The sequence below is a fragment of the Stigmatopora argus genome, chromosome 4, assembly GCF_051989625.1.
Source record: "Stigmatopora argus isolate UIUO_Sarg chromosome 4, RoL_Sarg_1.0, whole genome shotgun sequence".
NCBI classification, from domain to species: Eukaryota; Metazoa; Chordata; class Actinopteri; order Syngnathiformes; family Syngnathidae; genus Stigmatopora; species Stigmatopora argus.
This window is the reverse complement of record NC_135390.1, coordinates 17,069,545-17,091,703: the sequence shown is the minus strand read 5'-3', so window position 1 is coordinate 17,091,703 and position 22,159 is coordinate 17,069,545. Positions and strand designations below refer to the sequence as shown.

General features: G+C 42.9%; 1 protein-coding gene across 1 annotated transcript in view; it reads left to right on the top strand.

Annotated features, from left to right (window-relative positions):
- The window catches only part of rftn1b (raftlin, lipid raft linker 1b), a 64,684-nt gene that overhangs the window by 31,880 nt on the left and 10,645 nt on the right, over positions 1–22,159 (top strand). The window contains exons 4-7 of the mRNA XM_077598841.1: positions 3,324–3,450; positions 8,321–8,696; positions 14,527–14,748; positions 19,464–19,573. Coding sequence (XP_077454967.1) covers positions 3,324–3,450; positions 8,321–8,696; positions 14,527–14,748; positions 19,464–19,573 — 835 coding nt within the window. The remainder of the gene's footprint in view (positions 1–3,323; positions 3,451–8,320; positions 8,697–14,526; positions 14,749–19,463; positions 19,574–22,159) is intronic.

Here is a 22,159-nt window from a genome sequence, read left to right as displayed (position 1 = left end):
AAAATAATTAATAGGAGAGAAAAAAATCGCAAAGTAGTGAATTCGCGATACTTGAGGGATTACTGTATATTGGAATTGGTTATTTTATTATCGGCTCGAATCGGACTAAGCACATGAAGAAATTGTTGAAAATTGCATAAAAATCCGAAAAAATAGTTTGGTCATCACGTTAATTTTCCGACACGTCGATTCGTGTTCACAAAAAGTGTATTTTGAATTATTTGAGGAGAAATTAGATGTCGGATCACTGTTAGACTTCCCATTCAAAATGGACTGGATGACAATGGCAAAATAAATATATCCTTTTTAGAATGCTGAACTTTGACCAAATGACCTGACGGGGGCCATTTTTGGGGATTTCCAAACATAGCTTTCCTCTCTCTACCTTTGTGCAATCTCGGGGGAACAACGGATAGACGTTAATCTTCAGTGGAGCAAAACATGTTTTGGAATGTGGGAGGAAGCAGCAGTACCTAGAGACAACTAGCACAGCCAGAACGTGCGACCTCCACACGCAAAGGTCGCAGCGTAGATTCCAACCCCCAACCTTGGAACTGTAAGAAAAATGTGCGAACCACTTGGCCACTGGCCTGACCCCAAGGTCGCACCTTGTTATTCTTAAAAGGAAAGAACATCTGTTTTTAGGGGCCTCGACATGCCGGAAATTCAACTGTTTCCAAGCGTAACCATGACAACAACATGTATTTGCACAAATGCCGAATACTACCAATGAAATGAATGAAATTCCCCTCCCCACCCAAAAAAAAAAAAAAATCGGGCATGGTTTTTTGGGGCAATTTACATGAAAAAAAAAACATTTTTGTTCATTTTTGGATGGCCATTTTAATTTCAAGGTGAAGATTCATTTTAAAACGCAAATTCAAGTTTTGCATTTTGATAATATTGGGGTGTTTTTGTACTGGTATGCCACCCCAAAAATTCCAACTGCACTCTCAAAACCCCAACAAAAGCAAACTATTGTCATTTAGAGTGTGGTGGACTCAAATTTACTAACGAGTTAAATCGAACTGAAACGCATCGTAATTGTCGTATTGAGTATTTGAGAGTAATTGGAATAGTATGCAAAAATTCTACGATTTATGTCCTTCAACCTTTGATTTGACTGACATTTTTGGACAGCCATTTTACAATGTAAATACAAAATTTGCATTAAAAAAAAAACCTTGAACAGTCAGTTGAGAGAAAATATGGCTGCATCGTCATGGTTACCATCTGAACTGTGAATGCGTCACCGTCGTCGACACTTTGGAATTTGTTTTCTATTTTCTTTCATTTTTTCACCTGAGTCATTCTGTTATTCTACATAAAGTTAAAAAACTAACTTTTGTTGAATAGCTGACAAAGACTAACTTGAGCATATATTGATGATTCCCACGATCCTTTCAATCTATTTTTACAATTGTGAGCATCCAGGGAGCGATTCGAGTCTGCGCACACACACACACAACACAGACACACACACTCAGACACACACACACGACACACAACACACTCGCATTATGGAGCTTTTTACAAGCTGTTTTCGTGTCAAAGAAGACGAGAAAACCTTTTAGCATGAACACGCCACTGCATCGTAAGGGTGTGTGTGTTGGGGGGATGGGGGGGTCCAATTTGTAATCTGTGCTCTGAAAGTCGTGAAAACGTTTCCCCCGGAGACAATCTGGGCCTCGGGAGCTCTAATGGAACACAATTTGATTTAAATAGAAAAAAAAGTTGAAATTGCGGTTCGGTGGAGTGAGTGGTTAGCGCCTCGGCCTCACAGCTCTGGGGTCCTGGGTTCAAATCCAGGTCACGTCCACCTGCGTGGAGTTTGCATGTTCTTTCCGGGCCTGCGTGGGTTTTCTCCGGGTGCTCCGGTTTCCTCCCACATTTCAAAAACATGCATGGTAGGCTGATTGGACACTCTAAATTGCCCCTAGCTACGAGTGATTGGTCGTTTGTGTCTTTGTGCCCTGCGATTGGCTGGCCACCAATTGAGGGTGTCCCCCACCACTGGCCTAGAGTCAGCTGGGATTGGCTCCAGCACCCCCCCCCCCCCCCCCACAAGCCTAGTGAGGATAAAGCGATTCAGAAAATGAGATGAAAAGTTGAAAGTGATCCAGCACGCCCAGTGGAACCAGTGAGGTTTCTTCAGACCTGAGGAGCAATATGGACACCCATGGGAAAAGCGTTGCTCATTACGTCCATCGCGGCCGACCAATTGATCGCCAAGGTACTATTGGTAGATCGCCTTAGAGTAAAATTTGGTCCTTCGGGCCGGAACAATGTCTCGTGGCATCCACCAGCACATTTTTTGAACATGAATATCTGACTTATTTAACAATCGTTAAGGTCTTTCAGCACCCTGTTGTTGGTAATGAGTCCTTAGCTGCCCTCCCTCCAAACTCAGCGCCGAGTTACAAAAATCAGCAGGTACCGACAAACAAACAAGAGGCAATCTGGAAAGTCTCAAAAACAATAGAAAATGATCCAAAAGTACCAAAAGTGACCTGTAAGAACTTTAAAATGACAAGAAAGAGACAGCAAATTAACTCATTGCCTGCCGTTGACAATGAAAGATGTCCAATTCCCTTAAACTGGCTGTAGGTCTTCATCTTTCAGTGCCATTGACGGCGGGAGACGTCCAATCCATTTCGAGTGGCAGGGGCAAATGAACAAAAATAGATTAGATTAGAATTTTATTTCATCCTGTATTCGGGAAATGTCTTTGGTTGCAGTAGCAAGACAGACACAGAAGACAATGTAGACCTAGTTAATAAAATAAAATAAAAAATACACATGACATGGCCCGCAAACCCAACTGAACGTACTTTGGCGCCCGGTTGTGCGTGCCAGGCGTTAAAAACCCGGACGCGTCGGCTCATCGGCACGCAAGGTCAAACGGCAGAAGCGCTAACTGCACGTCAGGCGACGACGTCGTCGCCACGCAGAAAAGCAAAGCCGCACACCCGCGGAGAAGAAAAGGCCACGCGGGCTTTCTTGTCAACAGGATGAGCAGCGGGATTCCGCTTGGGAGAAGCCAGGTTCGAAAGCGTATAAATAGAAAAGAAAAGCGCCTGCTTGAATACGCTCGCGTGGTTGTTATTTGGGGGGAATCTGCATGGGAATTCTATCTCCTTTCATCTGCAAGTATTTTTCAAGTTTCTTTGTCACCTCCCGCAGGCCGCCGGTATCATCAGCGAGTGTTTACATTCGCCGCGTGTTTACACGGCCGCCGAGAACCGTGTTTTTTTTTGTAGTGTAATCTTTACATTAGCCGGCATCAAAGTGGAAACGGAGCTAACGCTTTGCTCTTCCTGCAGGACAGACAGGAAGCAGTCGCCGTGCCCGCCGTGCCCGCCATGCCCACCGTGCAGGCTGCAGCTGGAGCAGTGCGTGCCCGCCGAGCAGATGCCAACCCCTGAACTCATCCAGGGATATGTCAAAAAGGTACAAATTTAAATAAGATAGCAAACTAAGATTCGCCTCATTTGTGGTACGTGATGCAATTGACCTTTCACAAAAGCTCCGCCCCCTGTATATACTGTTATGCTTACAATCTATGGTAGGGAAGTCTGTGTATGTTAGTAATGTTTTGGGAGGTCCGGACCTTCCTGTGGGAAGTTTGCATGTTCTCTCTGGGCTTGCGTACGACTCGTACGGTTTTTGTAAGGTTTTTTTGGGGGTTTGTAAGGGGAATCATAATCATTTATAAGGGCAGTTATCGGCAGAGGTTGACAGGTATGAAACTTGGTAAAACAAACTACTACCAGTATGAACACAATTCTCAAATGGAATGTACAATTTTAAATCCCGAAAGTCCAATTCATCCTCATATTATTTTAAAAAATTCAAAGTCTGATTCATCATCATTAGATTCACCCAAACAATTGATCCCATTCTTCTTGACTTGCCAAAGGCTAAATGGAGAGGGCTGGCTTTTGTAAAAGAAGGTAGATTATCGCCATCTGGCGGACAAAGACAGGTTTTACATCTCCCATTATCCCATTATATAGGCTGCGGACGCGACTTTTTCACCAGCATTTGGTCATAAAAGCGAGGACTTTGTGTATAACGCGAACTTTGCTTCCGTTTTTCGGTACAAAATTGTGCGCGTTATACTCGAGTCGATACGGTATATCGTAAATGGCATCACCCCCTCGTTAAAATAGCATCCGTTCATATCTGCCAGGCACAAACACTCCGATCTTTATTGTCTTCTCCCGCGCATGTACGACGGACCGGACCGCCTCAACGTTGACCTCCCTTCGGCGGCCCGCCCCACCCCCTCGGAACCTTCTTTGCCCTTCCATTAGTCATGCCGCCGCCATCCTGTTGGACCTCATTACCGCCGCTTATCGCTTACATCTGCCGAGCTGAGCGGGAATACCGGAATACCGGAATTCTATTCCGAGCCGGCTCGATGCAGACGACTTTTTCCTTTCCCTATCATTATTTGGGCTTTTCTCTCAATCTCCACCATTATCCGGCGGCTTCCGCGTTGACCTTCGGACGCCTTTTCCGTAATGCCTTCGCCGGGAGAGAAGAGAAAGAATTACCGATTGCGGATACCCCGCCGGCGGGACGCTTCTGGGATACGGTCCCGCGGCGTTTTCCGCCCGACAATCGTCTCGGCTAACGAAAGGGAAAGCGAGCGGCGCAAAAAGTACTTTGACCCGAAAGGCGCCCACCCGGCTCGGCTTCTCGCCACCTCGTCGGCGTTTACGCCGCGGGAAACGGCGGCTCCCCGGCCCGCGTCTCACGGCCGCATCTGTTGCAGTCGATCCGGACGGAAATATCTCGAGTGTGCGGTGAATATATCAGCGTGGCACGGCGACACCCGGAGCAATCATTCGAGATCCCGGGAGGTCTCCGTTCATTGCACAAAAACCAGCAGGACTTCTTTGCCTTTCCATTTCAACTTCATTCGACCTTCTGGAAACTTTTGAGCGAACGTGTCACATCCGTCGCTGAAATTTTGGCAGATCTATCTCGTTTCAATTTTAGTTTTAGTTTTTTTAACCTTGAAATGTAATCGTTTGAATGGAATATGGTGCAATGTAATACAGATTAACATGCAATATGTCCAAGTTAAATTATAATAAAATGGGTATATTTTACTCTAATCGTGGTATGATACGATCGAAATCAATGGCATTGCTATTTATTGTAAATTTAAACGTTGCACGGCAACGCGCGCGTACATAACATAAACAAATTTAAATGAACTTGGATTACGATACAGACACAATCAAAAAATAATTTAATCTAACCTTGCACTAACCTTAATTCTAATTTTGTTTTAAGTTTTGCTACCTTTCTTCTCCCGGGTTGGCTCTATTTGCCCCGCCTCCACCCTGACTTTCAGATGCAACCTATCGAGGGTTGTTTGCTTTTGTCTTCCCTTCAAAATATTCCCAAATTGATGCACACAAATGTCCTCACAATAGGATAACGCACAACCACTTGCCAACGAGATGTAGTATATACTCCTCTTGTATTAGCAAGCAAGCTCTGCCATTCTGCACTGACTACCGGAGGGGGAAAAACACAAAATGCAACGCTCCGCCCAGTGCTCGCAGAGACATTACACTAGGGAGTTGCGGAAAGACACAAAGAAAGACAGTGCCCATGATGTTCTTATGAGCAGTCCGCTATATGCTCGTATATCAAAAATTTGGTATCTCAAGATAAATATTTGCCCAAAATTTTACTCGTATCTCAAATTGCTCGTATGTCGGGGCACTCATATGTCGAGGTACCACTGTATTGTACAACACAATTCTTGATATATGTATATAATCATTATTGTTTTTAAAAATGAAAACGTTTCAAATGTTATCCATTTTTTAAGTTATTTAATTCATTCATTTTCCTCACCGCTTATCCTCACAAGGGTCCCAGGGTAAATTGAATTGGGAATATATCATTTAAAAAGCACACGAAAAAAATATATGTATATATTCATCAACACTGGCTAAAATGTAGATTAATATAAGCATGTGATCAAGAAAATATGCAATCGGATATGAATATCTAAAGATCTATAACGAAAGCGAGCACCCACTCCAAACGAGTTGCACGTATATTGATTGACTCAATCACTCCCTGCCGACCCTCCCAATTCACATGGATTGGTCTTCTCTTATAAGCAAGCAGCAAATAAGTCAAAAACAGACTTTTCTAGTACAACGTGGCACAGTACAGTACAAAAATCCCCTTGGTAGGAAAACCAAAGAACTGCACTTATTGGCACAAAGCATTGATGAACAATACGAACACGCGCTAATAAACAAACGATCTAATCAATTCCTCGACGGCCTCGTCATTCAACGGCGAGCATTATCTTCCTCGGGGCAGATGTTTTGATAGCCGATCTCATTAGATTGCCGTGGCTGCGCTTTGTCGAACATTATTATAATTAATGCGTGTGTTCTACTTGGTCAAACAAGAGCTTTAATAAAATGATGTTGACGATATTGAAAATGAATTCATTCAAATGCGCCGGAGCCCTCCATTCATCTCGCCCCCATCAGAACCTCCCGCCCGCATTAGCCTTAAACGAAAAACAAGCTTTTATCTGCGCGATTCCATTTGGACGGGAAGAAAAAAAAGGCCGGGAAGCCGTTTGACTGTTTTCCAATTTAATTTCATAGTGAATAACCTGCAATTTGATTTGGATTCTCTTCCATCCCGGAGATGGAGATGGCGGGGGAGGCGGGGCTGCCGGCGTCTTTGCTGACGTGTTTGCGTCTGCTGTGTTTTGATGCCGGCAACGGCGTCCATTAACTTTCTTTGGCAGCAAACGGCTCAATTTGTCTCCGCGGTGCAATTACGATATCGACGTAAAATGCGGGTCTGCGCGTGCGTGAGTTCTTCGTCAAATGAAAGAGCGGTGGAAGAAACACAAGAGTTTTGCCGATATTGCATCACAACATTGCTGCCGGTAGGGGGGGGGGGGGGGGCTCTATCAGTGTTGAATTCGCCTTAGTGGAAATTTTAGTACTCAAAGTTACGATGCTAAAATAGCCGCTTTAGACCAAAATCACAGACTTTAGTATAGATTAGATTAGATAAAAGTATTTGGGAAATTTCACTGTCACAGTAGCAAGAGGGTGAGAATACAGACACAGGAAAAGACATTTTAGACCAAGGGTGTCAGACTCGGGTTGGTTTGCGGGCCGCGTTAACGTCAGCTCGATTTCATGTGGGCCGGACCATTTTAGATATAATATTTAGATTTTTTTTATAAATGGATTAAAAGAACTGGATTAAAATCCCTGAATATTCAGTTTTTATAGATCTAAAACAATGCTTATTTTAGCATTTTATATATATTTTTTACATTTTACAAAATGATTTTTGAACTAAAAACACAGAAAAAAAAGTAATTAAAAAATTACAATTATTGATTTAAAAGGGGGGAAATCAGGAAATTTAATATACATCTATACTCTTCATTTTAATTTGATCCTAAAACAGAAAGTCGGCACTCATGATTTACTTTCCCGGGCCACACAAAATGATGCGGCGGGCCAGATTTGGCCCCCGGGCCGCCACTTTGACACGTGTTTTAGACATTAAAAAAGGTAATAAATAAGTTGATAAATAAATAAGCGTGTTGCTGAAATATATATACACACATTTAGACATACATATAAATATATATATATACATACATACATACACATAGATGCAATGTATACATACGGTTGGTCTTAACATATACTGGCATTTAAAAGTCTGAAATTTTCTCCAAAGTGGAGAGGGTGCCCAATCAGTTGGTGCACTAAATTCAAGATTCTGTAGATGTCGCTGTATGACGCTGACAGCTTGACTGGTTACATTGCTTGCTGACGCGCTATATTTATATAGTGAAAAGGCGGAATGCACATATCATGATTATAGATAGCATGACAATATTAGCAGTCGACGATGACGTTTTCGCCTGCTACCAGTGACGATCCGGATTAGAGTGAATTGGGGAAAAACGAGATCGGTTTTACAATGTTCTTGTTTCTAAATGGAAACACTTAAAAAGGAAATTCCAGTGGTTTCTAAAAAATGCCAACTTCCAAGTGAAAAAGCAGACTTTCTGTTGTGTGTGTAACAGTACTAAAATGTCTACCAAATGTTGATAAATGAAACTAGCTTCAGGCACAAAATTTAAAGTTCCCGAGTCATTTCCCTTAATAAGCTTGTTTTGAAATTCCTGGAAATGACGCCTAAAATTGCAGCTTTCTTCCAAAATGGCAGACTTCCTGGCACGGAATTGGGCAAACCTCCTGACTGATCTTCTGTCTTTTTCCCCCCTCAACAGCAGATTCAGGACGCGGCCGACCAAGGCGTAACCTTCGTGGGCTTCGTGCAAGAACCCTACGGGGCACCCTGCACCATGATCCGCGAGCCGGACACCCCCTCGCTGTCCCTCCACTCCAGTCCCAGCTCTGTAATTGGCTCCCTGGGCAGCCGAAGCCCCTCCTACCCCTGCAGCCCCGCCCGCCTGGGAGATTTGGTCGAGGAGACGAACACGCGCGAGGACCCCGGAAATCGACCCGAGGGTCCGGTGGAGGTTTCGGGTGCTTCTTCGCCGATATCCGAGGAGTTGACGGAGGAGGAGTCGCCATGTCATAACAACAACAAGGACAGAAAGCCAGAGACGAGGCCGAGGACCAGATATCTGCAGAGATCTTACGGTGAGCGGTCCTGTCTTTGCGTACATTTGAAGTCCCACTCTCGATAATAATTAACGGTTCACCTTCGCATAAATGAAACTGATGACGTCGTGCAAGAAGGGACGGGGGAGTGTAACTCGGTGGAAAACAGTAGCCGAGACTTGTCGTGTTTATCACGCAACGAGTCGGAAGATGAAACTGAGGAGGAAGTAAATCCGGGGACTTGTTTAAAACGGCTTTGCGTTTTTTTTGGGTTCATTTTACCGAAAAATAGAACTTCAGGTTGCGTCACAGTGACGTTCAATCGACCCAATTCTGTAAAATATGCCCCGTGGCGATTGTGGAACTAAATAGAGCAGGAAGTCCAGAAAAAGTGTTTGCCCCAATGTACGTGTCTGCGAGTCAACCCCCTTTCCGCTTCTCTAATTGGCCCGCGGGGGGTCTCCAAAGGTCATCATTCCAGCCCTCACGCAGCTTGCAGATCCCCAAAGACAGGCCAGACGTTTTTATCCCGGCCGGCAAAGCCAAACAATTGCCATAAGGATGTCACACAAAGAGCTAACGAGCAGTAATTAAGATAGTGAAAGGTCAAAATGTCAAACTAGAGAAAGAACCAATTCACCTGAATCATTTACTCGAACTCTGACTGCGAATCCTTAGCAATTACAGTCTTTTCCTAGTTCTCACCTGACAAAAGGAGCGATACATAATGTAGCTCGTCCTTTAGCTCGCCAAAAAACAAGTGGTCCAATGGGCCCACCAAAGCCACCATTTTCCTGTTAAAGTCAACCTGACTGTATCCTAATGTTTCCCCACTATTGCATCAACGTTGCACAACAACAGTCCGCCTCGGGAGGTAATCCTCTTTGGCAAAAACAATCACTCCACTTTAAAAGAAAAACTCTATTTGTAAAGAATCCCAATTAGCAGGAGGGCGTCGGCGCAATTCTTTGCAACTGTTTCGTCTCCAGAATGCTTGTGATCCCGACAGATGAAGGCACGCACTTCGTCTTCGCCCTCATATTTATTCTCGACTCGACACATCGTGTGGACCTTACTTCTTTATAGGAAACGCGGGCGTTATCCATAGAGTAAGCTAGCGTGACGGGTCTCCATCTGGGCCTCCCCATGAGATGCTTCCATCTTTCTTTGGTTGATCTTGGCTCACGATAGCCCAGACGGCGTGCGAAGCGAAGGAGGGGAGGCCCCGTGCCAAGCTCCCCCGTTCCCGTGTTCCCCCCGCTTCGACGCCCTGAGGTTCCGCCGGCTTGTCGGCGCTAATCCCTTAACACGTTGGCACGCCAAGAGACGGGACTGGGAGAGTTCGGAAGGCTGGGATTGATCTTCCCCAAGAGAGCTCTCTCGCTTCGATTACACAAATGTAACGTTCAAACCTCAAATGTCTGTTCTCGCACCACGCCCGGCCGGCCGGACTTGTGCGCCTGTGAATGATTGTCCGGGAGTGTAGGCGGAATTGTGGAGAGACTCCAAGCTTGAAAATGCGTGAAGAAAGGGGTGAGAATAGAAATTGAAGAAGGATGGGCAGGAGGTACGAGGAGACTTGGGTTGAGACGGTTGATAGCGATGGTGTTTTGCGCTAGTATGACAAATTCTGATGCCAGATGAAGCCCCTCAAAGATCCACCGTCAACCCCCTTTTACAGAATTTGATCGATTGGATTTCATTGAGCCATAATTGTGTACGATTAGCTCAGTCGTGGAATGTAGTCGGACCCAAATGCAGGGGAGCAATCAATGGCTGAGTGCGTGGAGTGCTCTAACAAAAACTGGACGGCAGGAGGGTTATCACAAAAATAACAAGGACTTAGAATTAAATAAAATGAAAACCTGACGGGAAGACATCGGGGAACGAGGAACATGTCATGGTGACATGAAGCAAACAATGCAGACGATCCCACAAAGACTGACACACGGTTTAAATAGACAGACTAGGGTTGATTACAAAGCACACACACGAGGAAAGAGAAACCATGAGAGACACAATAGACGAAAAGCATGCATACATTCCAAAACCCCAACTACACATAAATAATCTGTCGTCCTTTTTTCGTGAATCCCAAATTAAAGGACAAAACACGGTTTTAATACCATTTCGTGGTTGGCCAGAAAACTTAGTTATGTACGGGACCTGAAGCTATGTAGGTGAAGTTAGACTTTTTCATTCGTTTAGTTTTAGTGCCGAGACCGCTAGCGGTTTAGTTGTTATTTTGTTTTCCTAAGAAATTCAATCATTTTTCCTTGAAAGATAATTAATATTTGTTGTATACGGAACGATGGTGGATAAATGTTGTGTAGGGAATTATTTTGATTGCTCAATTTCAATAACTATGAAGTCTTAACAATTGAATTTGGACTCTCTTTGACAAGGTTCAATTTAATTACTGTGTAAAAAATGTGTGGTAGGCAAAGAGAAATTAATTGGTTGAGATTTAAATGAACATATTGCTGAAATCATAATTTCAAGGGACAGATAGTAGTCAAGTATGAATGGGGTATAATAATTTTCAATATAATAGTGATTTATTTTGTAGTTGGATTATTCTTTTAGCATCCGAAGCTCTCTATGAGTCTTTGACAAAACCAAATATTATCAGCGTCAAAGTCTATTTTAATTCTCTCCCTCAAATAGTTTCATTTTTTTTTCTTTTGTCTTGACTGAAGACCAAATAGAACTACAAACAAACGTATTCCCCCAAGTGAGTGAGAGCTTTCTTTTGGTGTCTTTGGTGCAAATATGATCTAATAACGCGGCGTTCTTTGCGTCTTCGAAGATCAGTGAAAAGCTGTACGAGTGTAATTATGCCGATCCTTGCTTTGAACAGTTTTGGCAGTAAATGAGTTCATTCCTTGACGCGTAACCAACCATAACGACAAATTGAATTGGGTGCTTTGCCCCAGATAAACACAGATCGAAAGCCACAAAACGTATGACGTCACCACCGGGCCAAGGTTGTGCGCCCTTGCCTAAGCCAACTTATTTGTCTGTATTATCTGGCAACCGCCAGACGGAAGCCATTTGCTTGCGAGACCGTCGATAAAAAAAATATTTGCCATCTCGACAGGAAACTATCTGCTCATCTGGAGTTTGCGCTTGGAGAGGTTGCCCGTTATCTGATATCTTCGATGATGGGTTAGCATTTCCGTCTCGGGCCTCATTTCCACAATCATTCGCACGCTAAAGCTAAAGATGGCAATCTGTCACATCGGTAGTTTTTTTTTTTCCTTCCTGCTTTTAGAGGTACAGTGTTACCTCGAGATACGAACTTAATTCGTTCTGGGAATGAGCTCGTATGTCGATTTACTCGTAACTCAAATGAACGTTTCCCATAGAAATGAACTAAAAACAAATTAATTTGTTCAAACCCCCTAAAAAAACACCCAAAACAGGCTATTGGATTGGAAAAACATTTGTATTTGTTCTAATTTACCATCTATTAACAAAGTAACAAATAATATGGTTATATAAAATGGTTAATAAAATGGTTTAATAGTACTAAAATGTATTTAAGAGTACTAAAATTAGACGGATTTCGCTGAGGGGAGAGAGAGGGGGAGACTTTTTTGCATGGCAACGCGCTGGTAACATAACATAAATTTAAATGAACTTGGACACGCAAAAATAAATTTAATCTAACCTTACACTAAACTTAATTCTAATTTTGTTTTCAATTTTGATACCTTTCTTCTGGCTCTATTTGCCCCGCCTCCACCCTGACTTTCAGATGCAACCTATCGAGGGTTGTTAGCTTTTGTCTTCCCTTCAAAATATTCCCAAAATGATGCACACAAATGTCCTCACAATAGGATAACGCACGACCACTTGCCAACGAGAAGCAGTATATACTCCTCTCATATTAGCGAACAAGCTCTGCCATTCGCACTGACTAACGGGAAAAAAAACACTGAAAAAATGCAACACTCCGCCCAGTGCTCGTAGAGACATTACACGAGAGAGTTGCGACGGGAAAGACAGTGACCATGTTATTCTCAAAAGCAGCCACACCTGACTGTATGCTCGTATATTAAAATTCGTCTCGTATCTCAAGATAAATAATTGCCCGTAATTTTACTCGTATCTCAAATTGATCGTATGTCAAGGTATTACTGTACAGAGAGCAAAAAGCAAAGTCGGGTTATTATGCGAAACCTTACTCAGTCGTGTGGCCGTTTACTCGAGTCTGAAGGCAAACGAGCATCAAGAGAGGAGTCATTTTACAAAACGCCGGTAACCCACGACAAGTCCTGTGAGACGGATGCGTCGGCGTTCCCAGAGAATGTCAACCCAACCGGCTCGGTTCCCAGTGTTGTGCCTGTGAGAATTCGCCGGCGACCCGACCAAATGTCAACATTTGGGGGGAGAATTTGGCGTCTGGCCACCGTGTCCATCAGAGACGCCTAACGTCAAACGCTCATAAATGATTCATTTTTTTGATCCGGGCGCCGACACCGGAACCGAGCCTTCCACTTCCTCCCGGTCACATCTTAGTGTGTTTGTGTGTGTGTTTATGCGCGGGTGTTCATTTTTGTGTCTTTGCGTATGCAATGGGTGGTTTTTCATGCGTATCTATGTATTTTTATGTGTGAAATGTATGTGTTGTCTATTTATTTGTGCTTGTCTATGTGTTGGATTGTGTATTTCTGCATGTGTCTTTATTCATGTGCGTTGTCATGCGTGTGTTGTTGTGTACATGTGTGAGTTTGTGTGGGTTAGTGTGTGTTTTAGGGGCGTTCATGTTGTGCGTTTATGTATTTTTGGGCCTGTGTGTTAGCGTGTTTAGTGAGTGTTTGTGTGTGTTTGTTTGTTTGTTTGTTTGTTTGTTTGTTTGTTTGTTTGTTTGTGGGATTGGTTTTGTGCATTTTTTAGGTGGGACGGTGTGTGTGTGTGTGCGTGTGTGTTTGTGTGTTCAGTGTGTTATGTGTTGTAGTGGGCATTTGTGTGTATTTCTAGGGGTGTGTTTGGCTGATGTGTTCATTTGGGTGAGCGTGCATTCATGTTTCTTCATACGTGTTAGTGTGTTTGTGTGTTTTGGGGTGTCTTGAAGTTTGTTTTTGAGGCAATTTGGGTTTGTGTGTGCGTCCATTCGGGTTTCTTCGGTCTCAGTTTGTTTGAAATGAAACTCAATTAATTTTTTTCTGTGTCTTATCGTGTATGTTTGTGGCTCTTTGGTGTGTGTCGGTCTTTATGTCTTGATTTATATGGATTTATTCATATCATTGATTGTGTGTGTTGGGTGCGTGTCGGTGACTTGCCACGCGTTCGTGTGGTGTGTGTTTGTACGTTTTGTGTGTGTGTGTGTGGATGGTTTGTAGTTGTGTCCCATTCTGCTGGTCCATCTGGTTGATTGTAGTTCAGGTGCCCTCAGTTGTCTCCCTCTTCATCTGCTTCCCTTTTCAATTCACAGCTTTTGTCTTTTTTCCTCTAAGTGCAAAAATGGAGAAAAAAAAACAAACAAAAAAAATCCCTCTCTCGCTTTAGCAGCGTTTGATTCGTCCCTCTTTTCTCCTCACCGTCCCAAGGCCCTCTGCATTATACATGCACACTTCCTCTTGATGTAAACGGCTGAGCTTTGAATGCATTATTCACTCCGTCAGGCCGCAAATTCACTTTCAGTGTAAACGCTCCCTTCTTAACTCGCCGCGTTCGTGGAATTTTTGGGGGAATTGGCCGCACGTTTGGCTCGGGAGAGAAGCGACAAACGGGGGGGTTCGAACTGGGGCGCCTGACGAGTAGCAATGAGCGTCCGATCCAGTTTGGATTGGGGGGCTGCCGGTCATCGAATGTTTTTGTTTGCAACCTCAGTCGTGACTCGATCGCTCTTTCTTCTCTGCAGGGGCCGAACTTTTGGCTTTGTACAACCACCCGGCGGTGCGGGAGGGCAACGCGCTCAAGTACTACACGGTCAAAGTGCCGCTGCGGGTGCACGCCAGCGTCAACGGCGGCGGCGGCGACGACGTCAGAGAGGTGGAGGCCAACTGGCTGGATCACATGACGCAGCACTTTAACAACGGCGCCTCGCTGGTCGACGGACACTTTCATCTGGGAAACGCTCACGGTAAATGTGTGGGAACGGCGACGGCGAGGAAAATATGTTCGCTGGGTTTACTTGATGGCATTTCAACTATTTCCTGTTTGGGTTCTTTGGTGCGTGCGCTTCGGGGAGAAGAAGAAGAAGAAGAAGCGAGTAAACAAGTCGTAATTCATCTGGAAAGACTGATTCCGGAGATGATAACGGATTAGACCAGAGTTCGTTTCTCATGGAAATGCGGGGCAAAATCAACAGGAAGTGGCCCAAAGAGTGCGGGAATGCTAATGACTCAAAATCAATAAGAGGTGACTTTAAATGACCAAAAAAAAGGACCTGGAAATGACCAGAAATCAATTGAAATCGAAAGGAAGTGATCCAAATATTTCCCATAAGGAACCGGAAACGACCAGAAATAAACAGGATGTGGTCAACAACTTTATGTGACCCGGAAATGCCCTAAAATCAACAGGAAGTGATATGGAATTTGATCAAAAAATGGCCCAAAATGAATTTTAAAAAATGACCCAGAATGCCCCTTGATCAACAGGAAGTGATATGAAATTCGATCAAAAATGGCCCAAAATGAATTTAAAAAAAATACCCAGAATCCCCCTTGATCAACAGAATGTCACCTGGAAAGCCCCAAAATTAACAGGAAGTGACGCATAATTTCCCCTTGATCAACAGGAAGTGACCTGCAGGTGTTTTTGACCAGAAACACAATGCAAAGTTTCCAGAAATTGCATTTTCGAGTTGACTAAATCCTTTCTTAACTCTTTTTATCTACAAATCTATTCATTGATTAAAAAAAAAGAATAAAAATACAATCGCCATAAATAATAACATACAATTTGCAAACACAATAATATTGAAGTTTGTTAAATGAGCATTAACTGCCAATAAGTCTCTTTGGCAAACAAACATGGGTGTCAGGTTAGCGCGCGGTGGGTGACCTTTTCCTCCAAATTTTTCCGCCATCTTGCGTCTAATCCGGTTGACACGCGAGAGCGAGTTCAACGGCATCGGTAGTACAGATGTGTTGTCATGGTGACGTGACGTGAGGGGGCACGTTTGCGCGTTCTGTGTGTAAATGTGTGTGTGCGACTTTGCATCTTGAATTTCCCTAACACATGAAACATTCATAGAAATATGTCGGGGGTGCCGGTGCCTCCCCAGACTTGACTTTCCTGAGCGAGTGACAGCAAAAGTGCGGGGTGGGCTTGTGCCTTTTTGTTACTCAAACACTTTAATCTCTCTCCAGAGCTGCCGTGAGGATTTACTGCCTTCTTTCATTCCTCCTTTCTTCTTCTTTTATTTATTTTTTAAACGTTTTGTGACACACACACACACACATGCACATATACACACACACACACACACACAAGCCCCTGAGCCGCTATTCAGCACGCGGAGCATTCTAAATTTGGTCAAAGTCGGCGTTACACGTGATGGATGGATTAATTACAAATGATGGATCTTGATATTGTAATATAAAGCTAATAAATAATCATAAAGTGACTGAAATAAATATTTCCAAAACAGTAAAGCATCCAGATTTAAAGACTATTTGAAGAGTCAAATTAAAACGGTGTAGGAAGTATTAAAGTGTTGTTTTAAATTTACAACTAAATAAAATGATCCTTTAAAATTAAATCATTATATCAAATAATTTAAGCAATATTTTTTCAAAAATTCAGTGATTCCCCAATGCTTAGTAAGCCTTATTTTTTTGTTAAAACAAACTTTTTTGTATTAAAAAAAATCTTCAATGGATGTAAATAGTGTTTTCATTTCTACATTCAAACATTCAAATAAAAATGCATTAAAACTGTATTTTTAAAATTCTGAGTTTTTTAAATTAAGGTAATCAGCTTTCCCCAGAGTTAAAATGGGTTTTTAATGTATAAAACATTATTCAATTTAAGTAAATGTGTACATTCAAATGAAAAATGCAATGTATTCGTATCTATGTTAAAAAATGCAGTTCTTTTTAAGCCTGGTGGGTTCATTTTTTTGACTGAATTGAAACATTGGCATCAAAACACTTTTTATGTATGAAAACTTATTCAACACATGCAAACGACATGTTTTCAAATTGAAAGTAGCCTACGACATGAAAATTGGCGGCGCTCCCGACACCCAGACTGCAACTGATGCATCCCAAAGCCCAGAAGAAAGATGAGATTTATGTCGCGACAAGGCGAGCGCCACCGACTTAATCCCCTTTTTTACACATCACAAGCTGTGCAGGACTAACAAAGGATTATCTTCCATCCACAAACATGATTGCCCCCCCCACTAACGTCTACAGCAGGAAATCATGATTCATCATCATTTCACTTCACTAATTTACGGCTAAAACATCAAGCGATGGTGAAAAAAAATAACAATGAAAATAAAAAATCACTTACCCCAACTTCCCAGGTGACCAAGTCTGCCCGGCAACAGGAGTTGCCCGTCTATGCATCCGCCCATTCACCACCTCGGTTCCGTCCGCCCTGTAAAATATAGATGAACTGTCAACGCGGGTACCGGCCTCCATTTTGAAACGGGCGGACGTGACCTGGTCACGTTGTCTCTCCGCCTGAATGCGCATGTACTAATGAGCGCAAAATTATTCGATTAAACGTCTGTCGTTGTTTATAGTTATGGGAGATTATCATGAAAACTTAATGTTGTTTATAGCAGTGTTTCCCAATCTTTTTTGAGCTGCGGCACCCTTTTTGCATTGAAAAAATCTCAAGGCACAACACTAGCTGAAAATCTTCTTATTTAAAACTATGTCGCCTATATTAACATTATAAAGTCGTTCTCATCAAAGTTTTATTGACAGGAATTAAATACCCCTCCCCACCCCGAAAAAAAAATTACAATATCTATCTTTTTCACACCGATCTAACTTCATCAAAGTTGATGACCCCAAACAGCTTTCAGTTCGACTGATGTTGTAATCATTTTTAAATCTGTTTTTTTTTTAACCTTATTTGAGTTTTTGACTTTTTCTCCCAATATGACACAAAAAGTCATGTGCTCACAGAGACTTTACGTCGTCAAATGTTGATGCCCCTGAAAGCAAAAAACGTCCGGTTCACGTACCGTAAAAACAGGAAAATGACTTAAATCTCGTAATATTATGATTTTTTCCGGATCGTCTCGGTCACTGGTCGCAAACAAAAACGTCATTGTCCACTGCTAATTGCTTTAAACATCATATGTCAATCACTTCTGACTTTTCACTCTATAAATATAGCGCGTCAGCAAGCAATGTACCCAAACAGTCAAGCTGTCAGCGTCATACAGCGACATCTACACGATCTTGAATTTAGTGCACCAACTGACTGGGCACCCCGTCCACTTTGGAGAAAATTTTAGACTTTTAAGTGCTATGTGGGTAAATATGTACCGTGTTTTTTTAAATCGCTTAATAAGGGGAATTGCAATCATTAATGAGGCGAGCAATTGGCTGAGGTTGACAGGTATGAGTTAGCATGGAACATTACCACTAGATTAGATTCAAAATTGTAACACAAACATTGAGGATTAATTTAAATGTGTGCCAGTGTTTTTCAGATTTAACAAGAAAATGTGGGAAACAAAGTCAATAAAAAATAAAATATGTTGACAGTCAAATGGTTATTCGTCTTAATATTCCCTTCGATCAAATGGTGATTCGTCTCAACATGCCCCGCGATTGGCTGGCAACCAATTCCTGGCCTACCCCACCCACTGCCCTTTGTTCGCCAGGATAGGCTCCAAAACCCTCGACCTTGTGAAAAGAAGAGGAGAGTAAAATGAATGAATTTCTTTATATTTGAACCGACGTGATATTATACGTGGTTGAGTACATGAAGGACATCGGTTGGGAGAGAATGGTTACTCCTAGAATGGGAAGATGACTCCGCCCCCTCCCAAAAAAGAAAAAATACGTCTGGAAAATTGAATGGCATGGACGAGGAGGGGGGGGGGAATCTGGGTTGGGGGGCCGGTGAACAATGTCTGCATTTGAGCAAACCGGCAGATGTCTGAAATGTCTTCAATTGAGAGTGCACCGGTCCTAATTAGGTTTTGGGGGGGACGGTGGATATATATTTATATATATATATGAATCCTCTCGCTGTCTGTCTGCTTTTCCATCAAGCCACGGGCACCCCCCCCCCCCCCCCCCCCCCCCCCCCCCCCCCCCCCCCGCCCTCTCGACACTATTATCGGGGGGTCTCGTAATGAAATGTGGAGTGTCTTGAGTTGCGTCTGGGCTCCGGCAAACTGTATTAGTGTGGAAATAGCGGGCAGTAATGAGAAAGCACTCAGGGCCAGCCAGGATGACCGTGTGTGTACTTTGGACTTTTTGTGGGTGTTTGTCAGTGTGTGTCAAAGGAATAACAAGAGGAGGGAGTGGGGGGACTGGGGGGTCTGTGAAGGCCAGACTGTCTGGGATGAGATGCGGAGGAAATGCATCAGTGTCGGAGTATTTTTTATTTTATTTTTATCGTGCCATTCGGTTTTTCATTGGAAAATACAGCAAAAATTGTGGCATTGATCGCCTAGCATTGACGTGGAGTTACGTGGCTGTTGTGGATTTATATTAGTTTATCGCTAGTTATTGTCGGAATGGATTGGATGTCGATCAGGATGAGTTGAGATGAGAAGATGGTCTGGAATAGTTTGAATATTTGATGACTACGTCAAAATATTTAAAGTGTTCAAGGGTACTAAAAGTGTAACATGTTTTTTTTGGTCCACAGATTTGCTTCCTAAAGCGGTGGAATCCATCTTCGTGTTCCAGGAAGGCGGCGAGGGCGAGGCCAACACCACCTACGACGCCATCGTGGTCGAGCAGTGGACCGTCATTGATGTGAGTAACAGTTATTGTCATTTTCGCCACGCAATTAATTTTTTGGGCGCGGTGGTTGAGTGGTTAGCAAACCCGCACAGTTCTGAGATCGAGGGTTCGATCCCTAGGTTCAGCCCTTTTCCGTGTGGAGTTTGTATGCTCTCCCCGAGTCTGTGTGGGTTTTCACCAAGTACTCCGGTTTCCTCCCGCATTCCAAAAACGTGCATGCTAGGCTTATTGTATGCTAACCTGCCCCTAGGTATGAGTATGAGCGTGAATGGTTGTTTGTCTCCTTGTACCCTGCGATTGGCTAACAACCAATTCAGGGTGGCTCCGCCTCCTGCCCATAGTTGGCTGGGATAGGCTCCAGTGTCCCACGTGACCTTTGTGAGGATTAGCGGTGCGGAAAATGAATTAATGAATTATTTTGCACGTTTGGTTGGTTTTCACATTGTTATTCTTGCTTGTGGAATGAAACGGGCAGTAGATCTTATTGACATATTGAATGACTGTGTGTGCGTGTGTGTCTGTTTGTGTGTGTCGCTGTAAACAAGCGCTTATCTGCCCAGATGATATCTTCAGGCAGCAAAGGTTTGGTGTTAAAATGGATTTCTGACCAGTGTTGTTAAAAGGTGTGCGGTGGCCTGCTTTTCCATACGTGCACTTTATATGGGTGTGTTTACAGATGCTATCAGGCTAATGGAATTTAGACTTTTCTTCGTGTGAAAGGGCCTTTTCTTGTCCCACAAATTCGCAGTCTCGATGTCTTGCCACTGCGATGACGGACTTAACCAGCTAATAGGAAGGCCGCTTTGTCAAAGTGCAGCCAATCACGAAGGATCAGTGATTTTGGAGGTTCGCCATTTTTTTTTTAAATGTCAATCTTTTGCTCGGTGCTGGTTTGTCAACTTTACTAAATTCCAAGATTGGACCCATTCACCAAGTAGCTTTTACACAATGAAGCCGATATTTACCCCAAAAAAGACCAGGGCAAACAATTCCAAACAAACAAAAGAAAAGAAAATATCAAATTTGAAAAGAAAAACAAAATCACAAATGCAAATTGGCCAATGCTTAAATTCAAATAGCCACAACAGGAACGCAAATAGTCATGACGCAAACTCCAATTGTGAATTAGGGGGCGGCTTATACGAGGGAAATTGTAAAATTCAACGATTTTAAGGCAATTTTAAGAGTGGGGCTAATATGCGAGAAAATACGGTACTCCAAACAAACCTGGATGATTTCCTTCCACTACACAAATGAAACCAAATGATTCCTTAAAAAATATATATGACATAAATCCAGATTTTAGTCGGGATTTGTGAACGGAAAATCATCAAGTGGCTTCTTGTGGACACCATGTTCCTGGCATCTTATCGAAGCACCCGGACCCGACAAGCTGAGCGACGGTGCAAATTAGTCCCGCTGTTATCTGGGTCGCCTCTTCTCTCACCTTCGTTCGATAGAGAACTGAGAAATCACACTGTGAGAAGAAGCCATGTACGACATGCGGCAAACTGCTGTTGGAGAGGAAGCTTCTCTCAATTTGTTCAAAATCCATTCTACATTCAATTTCAAACTTTTTCTCATTCCTTAAAATCTCATTTATTGGGCCTTTTCCGTCATTGATGGGGTTAAACCTCCGATACATTTGAACTGGGAGGTTTGGCAGCTCTCATTTGGGGCCAGTCTTTCCGGGTTCAAATGGATTGGACATTAGTGACAGTGAGTCAATTTATCTCAGGCTGCAGCTATCGATTAGTTAAGCAATCGATCAATCTGTCAATTCATTTATTCGATGAATTGACTAATTGGATAACAGGGATATACCGTATTTTCTTGCACATTAGCCGCCTCCACGTATAAGCCGTACCCATAAAATTGCCCTAAAATCGTTGAATTTTACAATTTCCCTTGTATAAGTCGCCCCCTGATTGACAATTTTCACCTCCATATTCATGGTTTTAATAGGGAGTACAAATGTGTTACGCCAAAGGGAAAATCTTAAGGAAAATCATCGCACCTGGTATTTCAGAGATTCTGTATAAATCGATTGCTGGTTTGCACATTGCCTGCACATAGACAAATTCAAAAAGGAAATCATGTGAGCAGTACAACCATGAAGTGTGTCCGTAGCGGTCTAGTTTGTCATCCCTACGCAAGATGGCGGTGCCCTGAGCAAGCAATGGCAGGCCAACTAAGTGAGTTTTTTCACGTTTTATGGAAGATCCGGTTTATTTTTTTCATTCTCATTTATAGACGTAAAATTAAATTTTGTTTAGCGTTTCATCTGTTTATCTTTTCTCTATTTTGAAATAACCTTAATGACCGTATGGGCCTCATTGTCTTGCGTTATGGCGTTTGGTCTTTGTCACCGTTCATTTTCGTGCATCTCAAGTCTAATTTGTGCGCACATAAGCCGTACCCTTGATTCAGTCATCTTTTTTTTTGCGACAAATACGGCGAATATGCGAGAAAATACAGTAGTTTACTTGTGGTTCACCAGCAAATGTACGGTTTAGTGATTGATTCTTGCAAAACTTGACTCTGTTTTTTAGGGTTTAGCGGACGTCTCGCGTGAGCTTAGATTTTTCTTTGATTTCG